We start from the raw sequence: 17,583 nt of genomic DNA on the forward strand, positions 1-17,583 counted from the left end.
GTATCATCATCGGGCCAATACCTTTTAAGGGACTGAACTGAACCCTGTTCACATTGGAACCCTATTTCATCTGCTCTGTGGTGCTCTGATCCTGCAAGGCAAAAGACATTGTGAGAAAGTTTGGCCAACGGTAGCAAAGTTTCGAAATGGCTTGTGATCACCCAGGTTGTGGTTGTGCTATCTGTTCCCCTGCCCCATTGCATGTGGGGTTACACTGACATGATGTTCTGCCACCAACTATGAGGCCAGGTGGGAAAGGGGCTCTGTGTCCACTTCAAGGGAGACATTATTACCAGCTCATGCAGAAGAAAGAGTTGATAAGTCAACACACAGTATCAGGGTAGGGGTGACATCTGCAGAAGTCCTCTTGAGACTGGGGAATCCCCATTTTTTGCTTACCTGGATGGGGTGCATTTTCTTTGCATCGCAAGTTGGAGCAGTTGAGAATTCAGGTTGGTATTTGCGTCCTCAGATGGAGTCCCTGCAAATGTTCTGAGCATAGTTGTGTTACCAATATGCAATGCTTGTCTGAGTCCCTTTGTTGCCATGAAAAATGAATTTTCTCTAGAGATTCCACCACCAAAACCTCCACCTGTGTCTTAAGTGTGCATACTGGACAGCAGAGAGATATGGGTCCATCTCAGGTACCATATCATCTCTGTTCTCGGCATCCTAGCTATGGTGGATACATCTCTGAGACTTGTGAGTTGCTGCAGACCTCATCAGTATCTCAGCTGCTCCATGATTGTGGGTACGATGGAGACTTTGTTTATATCAACGCAGAATTTTTGCCAGTGGGCCATGAGTAAGACATGGAGGTTTCCAAAGAGGTTTAGGAAGCTTGCTTCTCCTCAGTACACTCCTGCTACATACCATTATTTTGGCCCCTGTCCTGAATCATTCCCCATTGGGTTTAGGATGGCACACTGGATCTATGGTGTGGTTCTACATGCACTTATCTCTGAATTATGCAAGCATGGGGCTTGGTTCCCATCCTAAAGAGCTTACTGATGGTGTGATTACTATTCTAAGGCACAAGTATTTATTTCTCTGAAAATGTCATAGTCCATTTCCCTTCTAATGGATGCAAGGGTAGCTGAAGTCACCTATTACAACAACCTTTACTCCTTTGGCTTTCTTTCTCCAACTCAGTATCACCTTCAGAGAAGTAGTCTGTAATTCTTCTTGATTGGAACTTGTGCGTCTGCAAATGTGTCTCTGCAAATGTGTTTGTGCCTCTTATTTCAGATAGGCTGAACTCAGTGCTTCTTTTGACAAATATACCCACACCAGCAGCAGTACAAACTAATTGGACTTTCCAGCACATATTATTTCAAGGGATACCATTTATTTTAACAGTGCCTCCAGGTCTCATATATAGTTGTCTAGGGAACAATCCTAAGTAGGTTCTCCTGTTAGCAGTTACAACCCTCCTCTCAATGGGGGTGGTTTATAGATTAAAAAAAAACCCACCCTTCCTCTAATATCATTTCATATATCATAAGCAGCACACTGCCTGGCCAAAAATACCACTAACATTGATGTTATACAGAGACATCAGGATACGGAGCTTAGAAGTGTGGGAAAGAGCAGCTGACCAGCTAATAACCTCCCCCAGGGAGGCACGTTATAAGAACAATGGGCACCCCAGGAATTTATTGCTTCACCTTGATTTAATCTCATCAACACTCAGCCTCCCTTCCACTCACCCATTTAGAAGAGGAAGAAGAGTTGGTTCTTATATGCTACTTTTCTCTACCAGAAGGAGTCTCAAAGAGGCTTACAATCCCCACAACAGGCACCCTGTGTGGGAGGTGAGGCTGAGAGAGCCCTGATATTACTGAAGAAGAGGTGGCTGTTATATGCTGCTTTTCTCTACCTGAAGGAGTCTCAAAGCAGTTTACAATCTCCTTCCCTTTCCTCTCCCCACAACAGGCACCCTGTGAGGTAGGTGAGGCTGAGAGAGCCCTGATATTACTGCTCCATCAGAACAGTTTTATCAGTGCCGTGGGGAGCCCAAGGTCACCCAGCTGGTTGCATGTGGAGGAGTGCGGAATCAAACCTGGCTCACCAGATTAGAAGTCCACACTCCTAACTGCTACACCAAGCTGGCTCTTGTTGTATTACCCTTATTAAGCAATACTGAATGCTATGGAAGCTTTTCCCGTAGTCATAGGGTCATCAAGCAGCACTTACATCTATAGTTCACCTCAAGTAAAAACATCAAGCTTCTATCAGATATTGTCCACCACTAGAAAACCTAGCAAGTTGTTATTTTGGAGGAAAATATGTCAAGTAGCCCTCGGAAGCATTTTGCCTTTTAAAATATGGCAACCTGCTTCAAAGCAGTGTGCATGTATGTGTGAGTGTGTTCTTGGAACCTCTGCACATCCCCAGTCTATCTTTGAGACTGGTAACTGTAGCCTTCCCTGAAACTAGGAACCAGCTTGGTGGCCGATTCTAATCTGTTAAGACGGGTTTGATTCTCCTCTTCCACTCCTCCACGTGCATCCAGTTGGGTTATCTTGGCTAGTCACAGTTCTGGTAGAGCTGTTCTCACAGAGCAGTCCTGTCAGAGCTCGTTCAACCTTACTTACCTCACAGGGGATCTATTTTGGTGAGAGAAACGGAAGGCAATTATAAGCCACTCTAAGACTCCTTTGGGTAGTAAAAAGCAGAGTATAGAAACCAACTTCTTCTATCTTCCCCCATACTCCCTAATTACTTCCTAGGTAGACTTGTATGTGGTTTCAGTGTGTTAGTATGTGTTTTTTAACCTTTTTTTTTTTTTTAAATAAAAACCCCTTCCAGTGAACCTAACCTGGTTTATTTCAAGAGTTCTCTTGAGGGAACAATCCTCCCACACATAGGTGGAGAATCCCAGTTACACCCTCTTGTTTTGCCTCCTTTACGTTAGTTTCCCCCAACTATTTGAGCAAAACACTCAGAAGAAATCCTATTCTATTCAGTTGGGCTTAGTCCTAGGAAAACGTTCCTAGGAATGAACCCCTTATTACCAAGAATGTTTCATCCATTTTGGTTTCTAGGTTTTTTTAATCACTCCTTTATATATCTAGAGTGGTGTGCTAATTTTCCTACACTTTCCAGTTACATGTATGAAACAGACAATGTTTCTAAGTGCTTCACCATGCCAGACTGTATCTGCCCTGCCATCAGAGCTCAAAATTAAGAAGAGATTAAGCCATTTCAAACCTTACTCGAAAAACCTTTTCCACTCTTGCAATGCTCTTGCCAAAGATGGTCCCCAGTTGGTCTCCAATGCCAGCTAGCAGAAAGCCAAAGAGTGGAATCCCAAAGATGGCATACAAAATGCAGAAAATTTTGCCGCCCTCTGTGCTTGGAGCAATGTTTCCATATCCTGATGAGAAAAAAAATATCACCATGATCTCTCAGTTATAGAGATACAGAAAGGAAAGACAGAACTAAACTTAACAATCATATAGGTCTAGAAACAGCATGAAAGAGCTCTCTTCTATCCCCCAGATCCTCACATCTGCTCTGACTACATGACATACAAAGTTTTCAGACATATCATCTCACTTGTGGTGATGGAAAAAGCCCTAAAGTTAACAAGCATGTAAGGACAATTTTATATTCACCCGACACTGATTTATGCAGCCTGGCTTTCTACTTCCAACATGATGTGCATCTACAGAGAAGTTCAACTACGAAGGCTAGTATTTTTGTTCCATAAATGAAGACATAGTTGATGGCACTGTAGCTACAGCAGGTTTTAAAGATACATGAGCAACCACCACAAGCTGTTTCGCATTTGACAGAACAACAAATCTAGGTTTATCACCAAGTGTACATCAGGAGGAATCCACAACTAAACTGTCTAGGTTGGATGGAGAACAATGTTTCCAAAGGTGTAAGGACATCTACTGCACAGCATAACTTTCTCAGCTCCCTCCTCCATGGTAACCAAAAATGCCCCCTGAAATCCTGTTCCTAGAGGAAGTGCAACAAGAATGAAGATCCAAAGGCATGAAAATAAGCAATAAATATCAGTCCAAGTCTTTTATGGTGATGGAAATAACAAAACCAAGCGAAGCTCCGGATTATATACTCACAACGTAATGACACTTTCATCAGCAGTAAACCTTTAAACATATGGTACAAAATAGACTACTTGTCCAAGTAACTTCTACACTTCTAGTATCAATAAGGCAAGCAGCTCACACCTTTACCAGAAGCCCTTCCTGTGTTAGATTGGGGAAGGGCCTCACTTTGGGTTTGGCTATTTCCACCACAACAAAAGACTTAGACTGATATTTAGAACTGAATGTTATTACTTCTTGCTATACCTTTGGATCTTCTCTCTTGTTGAACCTCCTGGTAGGACCTGGCAATCTCCCAGAATTACAAGAGAATTCTCATGGAGAAAATGGCTGCTTTGGAGGGTGGGTTCAGTAAGACGTGGAGTCTTACTTTGGCTCATGTGCCTAAACATCAGCTCTTTATTAGATTGCATACAAGTGCACTAAACAACAGCCAACCATCCAACCTTATATATAGTTCAGCGGTTCCCACCAAAGCCTGTGATTGGCTCTAAGTAGAGTCCCTTGATTGGATAATAACAACAACTATTAGCAGACTGAATCCTGCAAGTTAGCCAATAGTAATTATGCATTCCTGATGCTAATGCTAGGATCCAAGCTCTCAGTCTCTACAAATACAACAGACATTATGCCCTGCTGAAGTCCTTTTACTCTCCGAATCCTGCCTTCCCCAGACTGTACCCCCAGATCTCCTAGAATTACCCAAGCTGGAGCTGACAACCCAAACTCATAGATATGTGGTCCAGGCCAAGACACCTGAAAGTAAATCTATTAACCTCCTCCCACCAATACTTGGACATATACAAAAGAAAGACATTCCAGGAGAAGGAAGGTTAAAAAATGCACACGGTTCAGGACTCAATGTTCACTCACAAAGGGCTGCTAATTCATGAATACCTCTATTACCCTAGTGAAGAGGAACTAAAGAGCCTTTTGATGCGGGTGAAGGAGAAGAGTGCAAAAGTGGGCTTGAAACTCAACATCAAGAAAACTAAGATCATGGCATCCGGGCCTATCAATCCCTGTCAAATAGATGGGGAAGAAATTGAGATAGTGACAGATTTTATTTTCCTGGGCTCCAAGATCACTGCAGATGGGGACTGCAGCAAAGAAATTAAAAGACACTTGCTCCGGGGGAGGAAAGTTATGGCAAATATAGACAGCATCACCCTGCCAACTAAAGTGCGTCTAGTCAAGGGAGTCACAAGAGTCTTCTCCAGCACCAGAGTTCAAAAGCCTCAATTCTTTGACGCTCGGCCTTCCTTATGGTCCAACTTTCGCAGCCATACATTGCAACTGGGAAGACCATAGCCTTGACTAAACGCACTTTTGTTGGCAGGGTGATGTCTCTGCTTTTTAGGATGCTGTCTAGAACCACCATTCCCCAACCCAGCAGACTAGATATTTCATGCTCCTTAGACATTTCATGGATCATTGCAGACACAAAGCAGGTGGGGAGGGCCGCAGCTGAGTGTGGCCTAAGGCGGTGTTCGTCAACCCTTGGTACCGGGCCGCTCCTGCCCCCCCCCACAGCGAGAAGCTCGCCAGGCCGCGGGCAAAGCGGTTGCTTCGCTCGCGGCCCGGCTAGCTTCTCGCTGGGAGGGGGGTAAAGAGGCAGACTCAGTGCCGGCATGCCAGTGATGCAAACGCACGTGTGCCCTGCTGGCAAAAACACGCATGTGCAGCAACTGCGCATGTGCGTTTGTGGCGCCTGGTCCACCGGGTCTCCCCCACCCCCAGAGGCAGTCCTCGACCACAAAAAGCTTGGGGACTGCTGGTCTAGGGGTTAAGAGCACAGACTCTAATCTGGAGAACCGGGTTTGATTCCCAGTCCTTGGGCCAGTCACTGCTCTCTCAGAACTCTCTCAGCCCCACCCACCTCACAAAGTGATAGGCGAGGAAGGCAAGGTGATTGTAAGCCACTTGGAAACTTCTTAGGGTAGAGAAAAGTGGGGGATAAAAACCATCTCTTTTTCTTCAGATAGAGCATCTGTTTGGCATATAGAAGGTCCCAATTTCACTCCCCAGCATCTCGAAGTAACAGTATGTGTGTGTTCATATTTCCCCCTAATTCCATGGGGTTCTGATTCAGTAATTCTACTCAATATCTCAGTCAGCATTAGCTGCCTCCAGATATTCCAGATATTCAAACAATGTTAGTGTGAACAGACCTATATTTGCATGTGCCGCTGTATACATTTCTTTCAATAGGCTATTGTCTGATCCTCATTTTGGGCAGCATTCACAGCAGCTCAGAAAGTAATTATATTTAAAACTCACCTACCCCGCAATTCTACCATTTCTTCATGGGAGTGGGTTCCTAATCAAAACTGTTATTTGATTAAATGCGCTTCTTAAACCCACATAGCAAGGAGCAGATCTCGCTAAAGGAAAGCTAGCAAAAATGTCCTGCTCTGTCATTCAATCACTGCAACTACATGCAGGAACTCTAAATTGGTTTCTGATAGGAGGCTGAATCTCCTGGCTAACCTCATTTCCAGGTGTGAGTTCTGAATGATGCTGGCTCTTTTTCATCCCTTACAGATCTGTTCACAGAAGCCTTCAAGAGATTTGCTGATTTTAGGCAATTTTCCAGGATTTGTTAAAAAGTCTTCCTTTAACCGACTCTGACAAGAAGGCAATTCAGAATACATCCCCCTCTAGTTTATATATGGGCATGCAAAGCTGTATTTAACCAAGGCAGACCACTGCTTCACCAAGTACAGTCTACTAGAGATACGCAAAAAACTTGGTATTTTTGTGTTTGGGTACATTGAACTAAACAGTGTATCTCAATATTTACAAATTCCAGTACTGGTGAGGTATTCAGATTCGGTAAATAATTGGGAATGCTGAATTTTTTTGACTGCACGAGCCCCAGGCATGTAAGGGGACCAGGATCCTTTTAACTGCTTGGGACTCAGACTTCACTCCAAGTCATACAGGTCTGTATCCCCCTCCATGACCCTTCTGAGGCTGCTCTCTCTCCCAGCTCTCTCTCCCAGCATCAGAGAGGTCTGTGGGGGAAGTTAAAGATCCTATCAAACAGCTGATCCTCAGTGGGGTCTTTCTCTCTTCTACCCTTCTGTGGCAAATCTTCCCACCATCACCTTGACTATAGTCCGATGCTCCTGCTCCTCATCCCTTTTCTCGAGCCCACTGTATTTTCCCCCACAATGGGTTTCATGACTAGTTGCTAGTAATATATAATGAAGGAGTGGAAAACAATGTGAGCCACCTTGGGGTCCCCATTGGGAAGAAATGTGGGGTATAAATGAAATAAATACGCTTCTGCACTGGCTGTTGCAGATTCTCCCTATTTTCTGCCCAAAAGAATAGACAATTTTACACCAGTGGAAGTTTACAGAAATCAATGGAGAGCAGCCTAGATTAGACCTTATTATCCACTACATGGATTCTTTTTGTTGCTGCTGTTAAAAAAAGAAAAAATGAAGTGTAGTTATGTTACCGGCACCACAGAGTTCAGATAATTTTAGTACCTATTCCATTAAAACCCATTTCATTTTAGTGGTTTCTAGCCAAGCAATAAAAATGTACTGTAATGCTAGAAATGTGTGCAAGTGTACACAGAGCACACCAAGATAAGATTATTTAAAACTGAGTGAGGAAACTGAGCAATAATCGCTATCTAGATTATTTCACATATATTTCAAAATCTGGAGGTTTAACACTACAATATTTGAGAGTGCCAAATTCTACCAGGCTGTGGATTTTGTGTAGTTCTTGGCATACCCATTTACATGGGGCAGTTGTTTCATGGGTATCATTTAAGTGTTCTTTTGGAGACAAAATCACTTAATCTACGAACAAAGCTGATAGATGGATCAGTAGTACAGCGAAACAGTCAAATGGAAACAAGGCAGAGCCTTCTGCTTACTTAAGGGATTCACACAAGCTGTTACTGTAATAGTGGTATATTGATAATAAAACATTATGAAATTGCTGGTTTTAAAATCCAATGAAAAAGCCCAGTATCCTGGGGGAGGGGCAGTGCTACTGCTGAGGGATTGGAGCAAGGAAACTGTTGGGAAACCTGCGATAGATAGACCCTTTCATTGCTGTACTGTAACAGCAGCTGCACCAGTGATGAGAAAACCACACAAGCCAGTTCCCTTGTGGAAACCATTATAATATTTATTTATTATTATTTATTTATTCGATTTATAGGTGGCCGCTCCCAGCAAGCTAGCTTGCGGCAGTTCACAAAATAATATATAAAACATAAAACAGATCTCCCAGTATTAACATCCACAAAAAAAACTGATAAACAATACAAGATAAAACTCCTCCCATGTCCCCTATGCTTTGGCCCTCCAGCAATTAATCCAGATGTTAACCACAGGTTGATAGTCAAGACCCAGGTTAGGAAGGAAGGAAGGAAGGAAGGAAGGAAGGAAGGAAGGAAGGAAGGAAGAAAGGAAGGAAGGAAGGAAGGAAGGAAGGAAGGAAGGAAGGAAGGAAGGAAGGAAGGAAGGAAGGAAGGAAGGAAGGAAAGCTTTCATCTCCAAATAATTGTACTTTTCTGAGAGCCAAGAAACTGGATGTAACTTCCTAGCATTCTATGTCTGCATCTAACTTAAATTCTACATAAATGTGTACCTATAGTCGTGATGACAGTTCCAGCGAAGAAAAAGGCACTTCCAAGGTCCCAGTGGCTGCTGCTATTAGAAGAGGTTCCTACAGGATTGACTCCTGCATTAGTAGCAATAATGGCTCGCTGCAAAGAAATGGACAGCAAAATTAGTCAGCAAAATGCTCCGTTGCCAAATACTGCTCAGTAGGAGGCAAGCCAAAAATGAAAATTTGCAATGCAACTAGCCAAGGGGAAATCCACCATACATGGATATAAAGGACACTTCTCAGAACAGTATCTCCCACACAACTTGTTTATAATAATGTCAACAAAATTTATATAGCACACCACAAGAAAGCAAAGTTGCTCACGTACACTGTCTAAATAAGCCCAGTAAGGATTCATTCTGAATTGTCTTTGTTGTCACTAAATGACATTAATTATACTTTCAACCAAACCTGATTGGCTATTAACGCTGTAACATCATCTCATTTAATATTGACTGGAACAATTTCTTTATTTAGAAAATGTACACACTGCATCTCCAAATAAAGAGTCAGGGATTCTCTTACATCTAAGGCAACACCAAATCAGTAAGAAACCATTAACAACTCTACCCCCATATCATAACTGTCACTGACAGCAGAAGCAGACATGATGCATGGCCTAGGTAAGGTTCTTCTCCGCGTTAACATTCTAAGAGCATCTAGTCATGCTTGACCACACTTACCATAAGGATCGGCACATTAGTGTTCAGCAGACAGGGACTAGGTATAAAGTGCATTAAACAATCCATGTTTATGCAAAAGGCTGAGCAGACTGTGTACACATATCAGCGCAGCACCCTCCCAAAAATGTGCTAGTGTAGTAGGCTTCTTGTGGGTAAAATGCCATGGGGGGAAAAAAGAATGCAGGAAGGTAGAGAACCAGGCAAGGTCACTCTCTGACGTCAGCAGAATGATAGCTGGATACAACTAAAGTCCTGCAGCTTTGAGAATAATGACTTTCTTAAAACCAGCTTAATAGTGCTAGCACAGTATAGTGGATACAGGGACAGAGACACTCATTTGAATCCCTACTTCTGCCTCAGATGCTTGGTGGGTGGGCCCACCACAAACTCTCAGCCGGGCTTCTTTCCCAGGGCTGTTGTTGTCAGAGAATGGAGGGGAGATATTCTAAGCTGCTTTGAGTTCCAACTGGGGAGGAAAGCAGGGGATGGATGGATGGATGGATGGATGGATGGATGGATGGATGGATGGATGGATGGATGGATGGATGGATGGATGGATGGGTGGGTGGGTGGGTGGATGCATCTTCCAATAGAACTAGTAGAAGTGAGCTTTGATTCTGGTACCATATTCAATGGTTGGTATGAGATTTGAATCTTAATCACTATTCAATAGTGGCTTTTGATGCAAGTTACCCTGGTATCGTTTAATTTTCTCCAAATTTGGATAACTCAGTTAAGCAGATAGGGGGAAAGACATATGTGAAGAGAAGTGATATAACCACACAACTTAGTTGTAGGGTAAAGGAGGAATGTGCTACTTTCATTCCTTAATGTATTGAGGGCAATTTGTTGGTTATACAGCGGAATCTAGGAGCCTGAAAGGTTGAGCCACAGCAGAATATATATTAAATATTAAAATGCAAATATTTATTTCAATACATGTGCACATGCAGCAGAAACTAACAGTGCGGAGAGCATTTGTTTATTCACTGGAGCAAAACGTAGCTTAATCAACAGCTAGAATAGCCAATCAGACCATGATTCTGTCAACTAATGGGCTGTTACGTATGGCAGGGGGCACATTGTCTTCCACTTAGCAGAAGCAGCACAGTGTGTGGCACAAACTGTATTGTGAGATTAATGTTATGCGGTGTCACTGTGTGGAAAAATATCAGGGACACAGGATGTTTTGGGCTTAAGTTGCATATCCTGACTAGGAGGTAGTAAGTCCAGGTGGTTCACACATGTCAGCTTCTTTACACTCACTGACTGTGTGACCTGTGGCCTGGAAACCATTGCACCTGAAGGGATGTGAGGATACATGGGGCGCATCCCAGTAGGATTTATCTTTGACACTCTGGTTGGTGATGACCAATGGACATGTGAACCAGCCCTCCAAGGCTAAAGCAACTAAGCATGTGAACTGACTTGGCTGAAAATTATTGTTTTAAGGACAAATATGTTAAAGGTTTGTTTCCAGGTGTGTTATCTAGCATGGCCCATTCACACATAAGAGTGTTTGAAGTTGCAGTCATCGAGGGATGAGAAGGCCTTATTCAGCCCTGACTATGACTATGAAGCATTGGGGGGTTTTCAGTTTAGAAAAAAGACATCTCTATGGTCCTGTGAACTCAAATACATATCCAGTTACCATTCTTGGTAAGTGAAACTGTTAAAGGAATATCATTCGACCTAAGACTGCAATTGATTTTTTTTAAATCTGCTGAGTCTGCTGGGTACCTGTTATGTTTTATAAATCAGGTATTTCTGAAAATAATGCCTGTTGGATATGTAGGATGTTTACTATACCATGGTCTTGTCCAGTACTTCACTCATTTGGGAATATTTGTTATAAAGCATATTCATTTATCCTGAGATTCTTGTGATGGAGGGGCATTACCCCTTCCTGAAAAACACCAGCCCTCTTTAGTCCTGTTGCATGTGTGAGCAGAGCAGCCAGCAACCAATGGGGAATCCCTGGAAGGGCTGGAGGAGCCGGATGGGAGTGGGAAGGAAGAGAGAAAAAGCTGCTCCATTGTCAGCTCCGGTAGATAGGGTCAGCACCTTCTGCTAAAGAGAGACTGGAGGGAGTTTATATGTAAACTGGCTAAACTAGTGAATGTGTAGAGATTGGATCTGCACCTCCAGAGCTTTAGCTGGGAGAGAACCTCTCCTAGGAGACTTTGGAAGTCTCAAAATCTGTCTTTGCTGATAAAGCAGGCTACCCTGAGGAAGACTAAATCTGTCTCAAAGCCCCAGTTTCTGAGGGATACTAATGAACGATTTGTGTTTTCTGAAAGGAGCTCACATTTACACTGTGAGAATCCTGAGAGTGAAAGAAGGCCAATATTCACCTCAAGAATACAAGCTTGACTAATAACATGTTTGTTACTATTATTGTTATTATTGTTACTATTGCCACCAAGTTGCAAACAACTGATGGCAATCCTGTAGGGATAGTGAGGCAAGAGATGTTCAAAGGTAGTTTGCCATTGCCTGCCACTGTGTGCGTACCCGGGTATTCCTTGGTGGTCTGTCATTCAAATACTGACCAGGCCAACCCTATGAACCTTATAAGATCTGAGAACAGGATCACTTGGGTTCCAGGTAAGGGCAACTGCTCTCTACTCTGCTAAATTATCTATTGTGTTAGACTTGTAAACAGTTTCTGTCCTCTTTTCTGAACCACTTGATTCCCCTATTATTGTAAACAAAAGCTACAGTTCTTTTTCTGTTTCCCTGGTGGGTACTGAACTTATTTTATTCAGAAGCCACTTGGGTTAAGTCTGTCAGATGGATAGTTGGGGTAGACACCGCAATGATTGACTTTTACATTATGCTAACTCTATTTAAACATCTTATTTAAGGCCTCAACCTTCACAATTCTGCATTGGATTTCCCTGCATTATTAAGCAGTTTTCCTATTTCTTGGGAATTGCACTAATTGCTAAAACTCTGGATGTCGAGTGGCAATTGTTGCTGAAAGATTTCTCCTTCACTCTTGGAAAATGCATAATTGGAACAGAAGATCTACTGGATTTTGCTATAAAATAAAAACAGCATTTGCCTACTGAGCTATTGAGGATAATTTCCAGAGTATATGAAGACCTTTCCTAAAACTATTTAACTATCAAAGCCACAGAAAACTACTGCCATTAATATTCACTCCCTCTTTCTTTTCTAAAGATTTTGTTAATATTTGAAAAACAGTAAAACATTAATTTAGAAATCACAGAGGGGGGCATGACAATGGTCTATAAGTAGCACATGATGTGTAAAAAAGCAAATAGAGACTATTTTCCTTCCCACATAATACTTTAATTCAAAGACACACAATGAAATTAGTAGGTGGTCAGCAAAAATGATGCATTTCTTCACACAATACACAATTCACTTATGGGATTCCCAGCCATCAGATGCAGTGATGGCTGCTAGCACAGATGACTTTAAGAGAGGACTAGACACATTCATGGACCACAGCCTTACAACATCTGCTTATCAGGATGGTTAAATGAACTAATCACGCTTGAGTAAAGTAACAGTGGGGGACAGCTGTTGTCTACATAAATTACTTGTGAGATTTGTGAAGGCACCTATTGGGATCCTGGGAAACCAGATGCCATGCTAGAAGAAATTCAGAACACCTTTTCTTTCATCCTTAAAACTCGAATAGGGTGGCCACATCTACTGCCAGTGCGGGAGGGGGGGGACCTCCTACTGGTTAGGGCCTCCCTTTCTTACTGTTCTGAGGGGCAGAAAGAAAGCCTGGGGCAGGAAGTGCCATCTGGTGGTGTACAATGTCATCCCAAAACACTCTGTGATAACATACAGGATGGCTAGAGCATCCCCCAACACTGATATCACATCCTGGATTTTGGGCAGATGTGACATTATTATTATTTATTATTAAAACAGGTATTCCCTGCCTTTCCTAGAGGCTTGAGGCATCTTACAATGATAGTGAAAAACATTTTCATTTCAAAACCAAAAATAAAATAACAAACCACAACTCTCTCCCTCAAATGATTACTGGAGATCATTTCTGTCCATCACCCTTCCCCTTAAGGACCTCAAGGCCAGACGATGTTCTGGTTTCCCTACATCAGAGAAATCCTTTAAACTCCGTGGTCTCAGAAGGGTAACACTTACTTAGAAGAACAAAAAAATCCTCCCGGAAGTTAGAAGGACATAGGAGGTCCAGTCAGAAGGCACTTAGCATCTTGTTTATGGATCTTTAAAACAAAAGTTATGTGACTGTTTCATTCAGAAACACACAATCTATGAGTCTCCCAACACCAACAGTTCTGCAAAATAGTAGGAAATAAGGACCGTATCAGAAAAATGGGGTGGGGGCGGGGAGCCAGGAACAAGCAAATCTCAAGCTGCTACTGAACAGGAAATCTTATTCTTGTGGAATAAAAAGAAACGAAAACCCCAACAGCTGTCAATTTAAAATCTTCCTTCCTGTCAAAGAAATATCTATGCTAAAATGAGGCCCATCAGGAAATCTGGTTGACTATAAACCCAGCATACACAGAAAACATCATTTTTTTAAGCCTACAGAATACTCAAAGGTAGCCACTTTTATTGCTAATATATTCCTGGATAATTCATCATATTCATGTGGGAAAACAGGGATCATTCATCATCACATTTATATCCCAACCATCCTGCAAGGCATTCAGGTAGTCTAATACCATTTTTCCCCTCATAGCAACAAGTGTGAAGCTAGTTAGGCCTAGAGAGTATGAGTGAATCAGTCAGAGAATTTCCTAGCTTATACGAAGGTCTGAACCCAGGTGTCCTCACTTCATGTCCATACATAAATCTCTACTTCACACTGGGGCCAGCAATGGCATTTAACATGGGCTGGATCCAACACAGCATTTCTTCTGGTGCAAGGACTTATACTCATAGTGTGTCACTTTCTCAGCTTCCCTGTCCTGGGGCAGCCTGAAATGACTATCCTTGGGTGTCCCCTCTCCCCTAGGAATTGGATTTTAAGAACCACTTCAGACTGCCATAAAAGCAGAGAGATAAAAAAGTTGAATGCTACGGTGAGAACTCCCTGCAGCAGCAGAAATGCTATACCAGATCCAACCCTGTAGCCAAAATTCTATTTATGGTGGATGCTACAAAATCCAAAGAAGCAAATCTTAGAACATACTACAGTTACAGAAATTAATGATATGAAAAACCTCTGGCTGACAGAACAAAAATAACCCAGTCTGAACTGGAATTTCTAGCAGTCCAAGGCAAGTTTCCTTCACTCAGCTAAGGTCTCACTTTTCTATTTTCTATTCTCACTTTTCTATTCATATTCCCAGTTACGGCCTGCTTCCACACAGACACAATGAATTGCAAGCACAAGGCCACTACTGTGCAAAACAATGCTACAAACTGTATATTTGTAAACATGTATTTCTAAAGAGCTGTACTAATCAATGTTATGCATTTGAACACTGGATATTAATAAACAAGTAAAATATCAGTAAACTGATAGGCAAATACAATATCAGAAAAGCAACTGGTTAACGCCGTGTTTCGAAGTACTCTTCATCAGCAGCGATAATTTCCAAATGCAAAATGCAGAGCTCTTACAGAGAGTTCGGTCACACAAAGACATTTTGGAGCCATTTGAGGTTTATTTACTGTGAAGGGCTGTGAGGTCAGCAGGGGGCAGGGGTACAGTCCAGCTCACACACACACACACACACACAGGACTCACAGCCGAGGTGGCTGGTGCCTCTCCTGTTTCCTGCAGGGAAAGCAGCAAAATGTTGGGCAATGGGGTGGGATGGGTCACGGGGGTGGTCTCTGGGGCAACTACAGAGTCTGGGCCCCCACCTGTCAAAACCATGTTGGATGTTTTTGCCATGATATCTGCTCATTGTTGTTTACATGCCTCTGTTAGTTAAATGTGCTCTCGCCCCTTATTTAGTCCTTAATCCCTTTGCTAGCCATCTCACGCCTTGATTAAATCTTTGTTGGTCTTAAAGGTGCTACTGGTCTCTGATTTTATTGGGTAGATAAGTGGGGGGAGGAGTTGCTTGCTTTACATCTCCAGTCTTAGCAAAGACCCTGTGAAGATCTGTTTGCTTTCTCTTCAATAAAATGCTTTTTCTTTAAATGAACTCTGATTATTGGAAACATACAGAGATTCTCACACCATCCCAATGTCACCAAGCCCCACCCCTTGCCCTGGGCATCAAAATAGCCAGGAACACACCTCCTTCCACACATCTGTCTCTTTGTCACAGATCTCAATCCAAAACCAAACTTTATTTCCCCTGCTTAAAAAATAAAATAGAAAACTTCAACTGGAGGCAGGGAAGTTAACCAAAAACATGTGGTGCCATGGGAGACCCCGGGTCTGAAGTCTCAGTCTGCTGTGGAAGCTTGCTAGGTGACCTTGGTCCAGCGACTCTCTGCCTAATCTACCTCACAGGGTTGTTGTGAAGATAAAATGGAGAACAGGAGAATGATATAAGCTGCTTTGGGTCCCCACTGGAAAGAAAGGTGGGGATATAAACAAAGTTAATTAATAAGGTGGAAGACTGGGCAAACAGAAGTCTGGGGTGTGGGAAGCAGAGGATGAAGCAGGGGAAGGGAAAAAGATATGGAGAGGAGAGAAAGATGACCTGGTGTGAGGAGGGGAATACTAGGGGAAATGAATTGACTCCTGGAAGCCTTAGAGGGCTCCCTGTTTGTCTGCTTTATTATTTGAGAAAATAATATGACCTAACTGTGGATCCTCTCTCAATAAATGTAGATTCATGGCAATACTCTAGTGATCCCTAATTGGAGGTGGGCCGCAAAGGACGCCTTCCCCCCCCCCCCCGGCCCTTTACAACACACTTCGGGTGTCATTGTCTCCCATCATTCCCAGATGGGACTATCTCGTTGCAGAGAAACAAGCTCAGGGTTCCCATGGATTTGTCATTGTCATGAGTTAAAATTTCCATGAAAATAAAATGTTCATTATTGTGGCGTGTCTGTATCTTATTTTGAAGGGATGTTTAAACATTACCATAGCAATCAGAGAGCGTTAGGTTGAGAGTAGAGGAGTAAACTACCCCCACACACACACCGGGCCTCAGGAAAATTGTCAAGCATTGAGTGGTCCCCGGTGATAAAAAGGTTGGGGACCACTGCTCTAGACCCCTCCTGAACGTATCTGAAAGATTTTTTAGAGAAGACCTCATCATGTAATGAAGCCTCTCAATAAAAGAGCGGCAACTCTCAAAGATACCAAACCTATAAGGCTTCTGAGTTCATTATAACTCCTTTTAATTACCTGGTAGATGACCATTTGCCCGCTTTGGAGGGCCTGCTGTACAGCATGCATCTTTTAAGCTCGCATACTGTTCTTAGGAATCACTGCCTTCATTAAAAATAAATGAGTCTGTAGTCATGCTCTATAAGAACACCTCAGAAAAGTGAATGAACTGTAAATAGCAATGCAACCCCTAAAGAAAGCTGTCAGGTACCATGTTCCAGCCAGAAAGTGATGTTCCCTGGTGGTCAATTAATTGCCCACATTAGGACCTTTGGGGGGAAAGAAAAGAACAAGCAGTGCTCTATCACAATGCTGCACACAGAACACATTGCAATAGCCTGCCCCGAGGTTACAACAGAATAAATGACTTAAAATAAAAGAGCCGCATCAGATTTTAAATGGTTGCAGCTACATCGCAGATAAAGTTGGTAACCAGCACTCCTGCATGGCACTGCAATATGTGATTATGAGTTAAACAATGAATTCAGGAGCATGACAAAACTGCGAATCCAACAGAGGAACAGGTATGCCTACACATATCCCAGCATGCTCCAATATCATCCAGAGTTAGCAGATGGTTGGGACGTTTGCCTCTGCAGCCTGTGAATTAGTCAACGTTGGCACATAGGCAGCAAGGTTAGGCACTCCAGGACCCACAGCACTGCTGTACATGTGATATATAATTGGGGAAGTTCAATGTTCTCTAGCCAAAAGGGTGGGCAGCTTTTTGTTGGCCAGTCCCTGCCTGTCAGGATTGTAGAATCTCTGTCATAAATTAGCCTGAGTTCCTCCATGTCAGTTATATTATTTTATTGGACCTGGCGCCTGCTTTCTTCAGGCCTTGTAGTTTTCTTAGCTATAAAAATGAGTAGTGATGTTATGTTAACCTTATCTTGTT

General features: G+C 42.7%; 1 protein-coding gene across 4 annotated transcripts in view; it reads right to left on the minus strand.

The window, feature by feature from the left end:
- Positions 1-17,583, minus strand: part of KCNK10 (potassium two pore domain channel subfamily K member 10) — a 94,482-nt gene that overhangs the window by 21,902 nt on the left and 54,997 nt on the right. For all 4 annotated transcript variants that reach the window (XM_077323416.1, XM_077323417.1, XM_077323418.1 and 1 more), the window contains 2 exons: positions 8,703-8,820; positions 3,219-3,379 (listed from right to left, as the gene is read on the minus strand). In XM_077323416.1, the coding sequence (XP_077179531.1) occupies positions 3,219-3,379; positions 8,703-8,820 (279 nt within the window). The remainder of the gene's footprint in view (positions 1-3,218; positions 3,380-8,702; positions 8,821-17,583) is intronic.

Source organism: Paroedura picta, chromosome 2 (assembly GCF_049243985.1).
Source record: "Paroedura picta isolate Pp20150507F chromosome 2, Ppicta_v3.0, whole genome shotgun sequence".
NCBI classification, from domain to species: Eukaryota; Metazoa; Chordata; class Lepidosauria; order Squamata; family Gekkonidae; genus Paroedura; species Paroedura picta.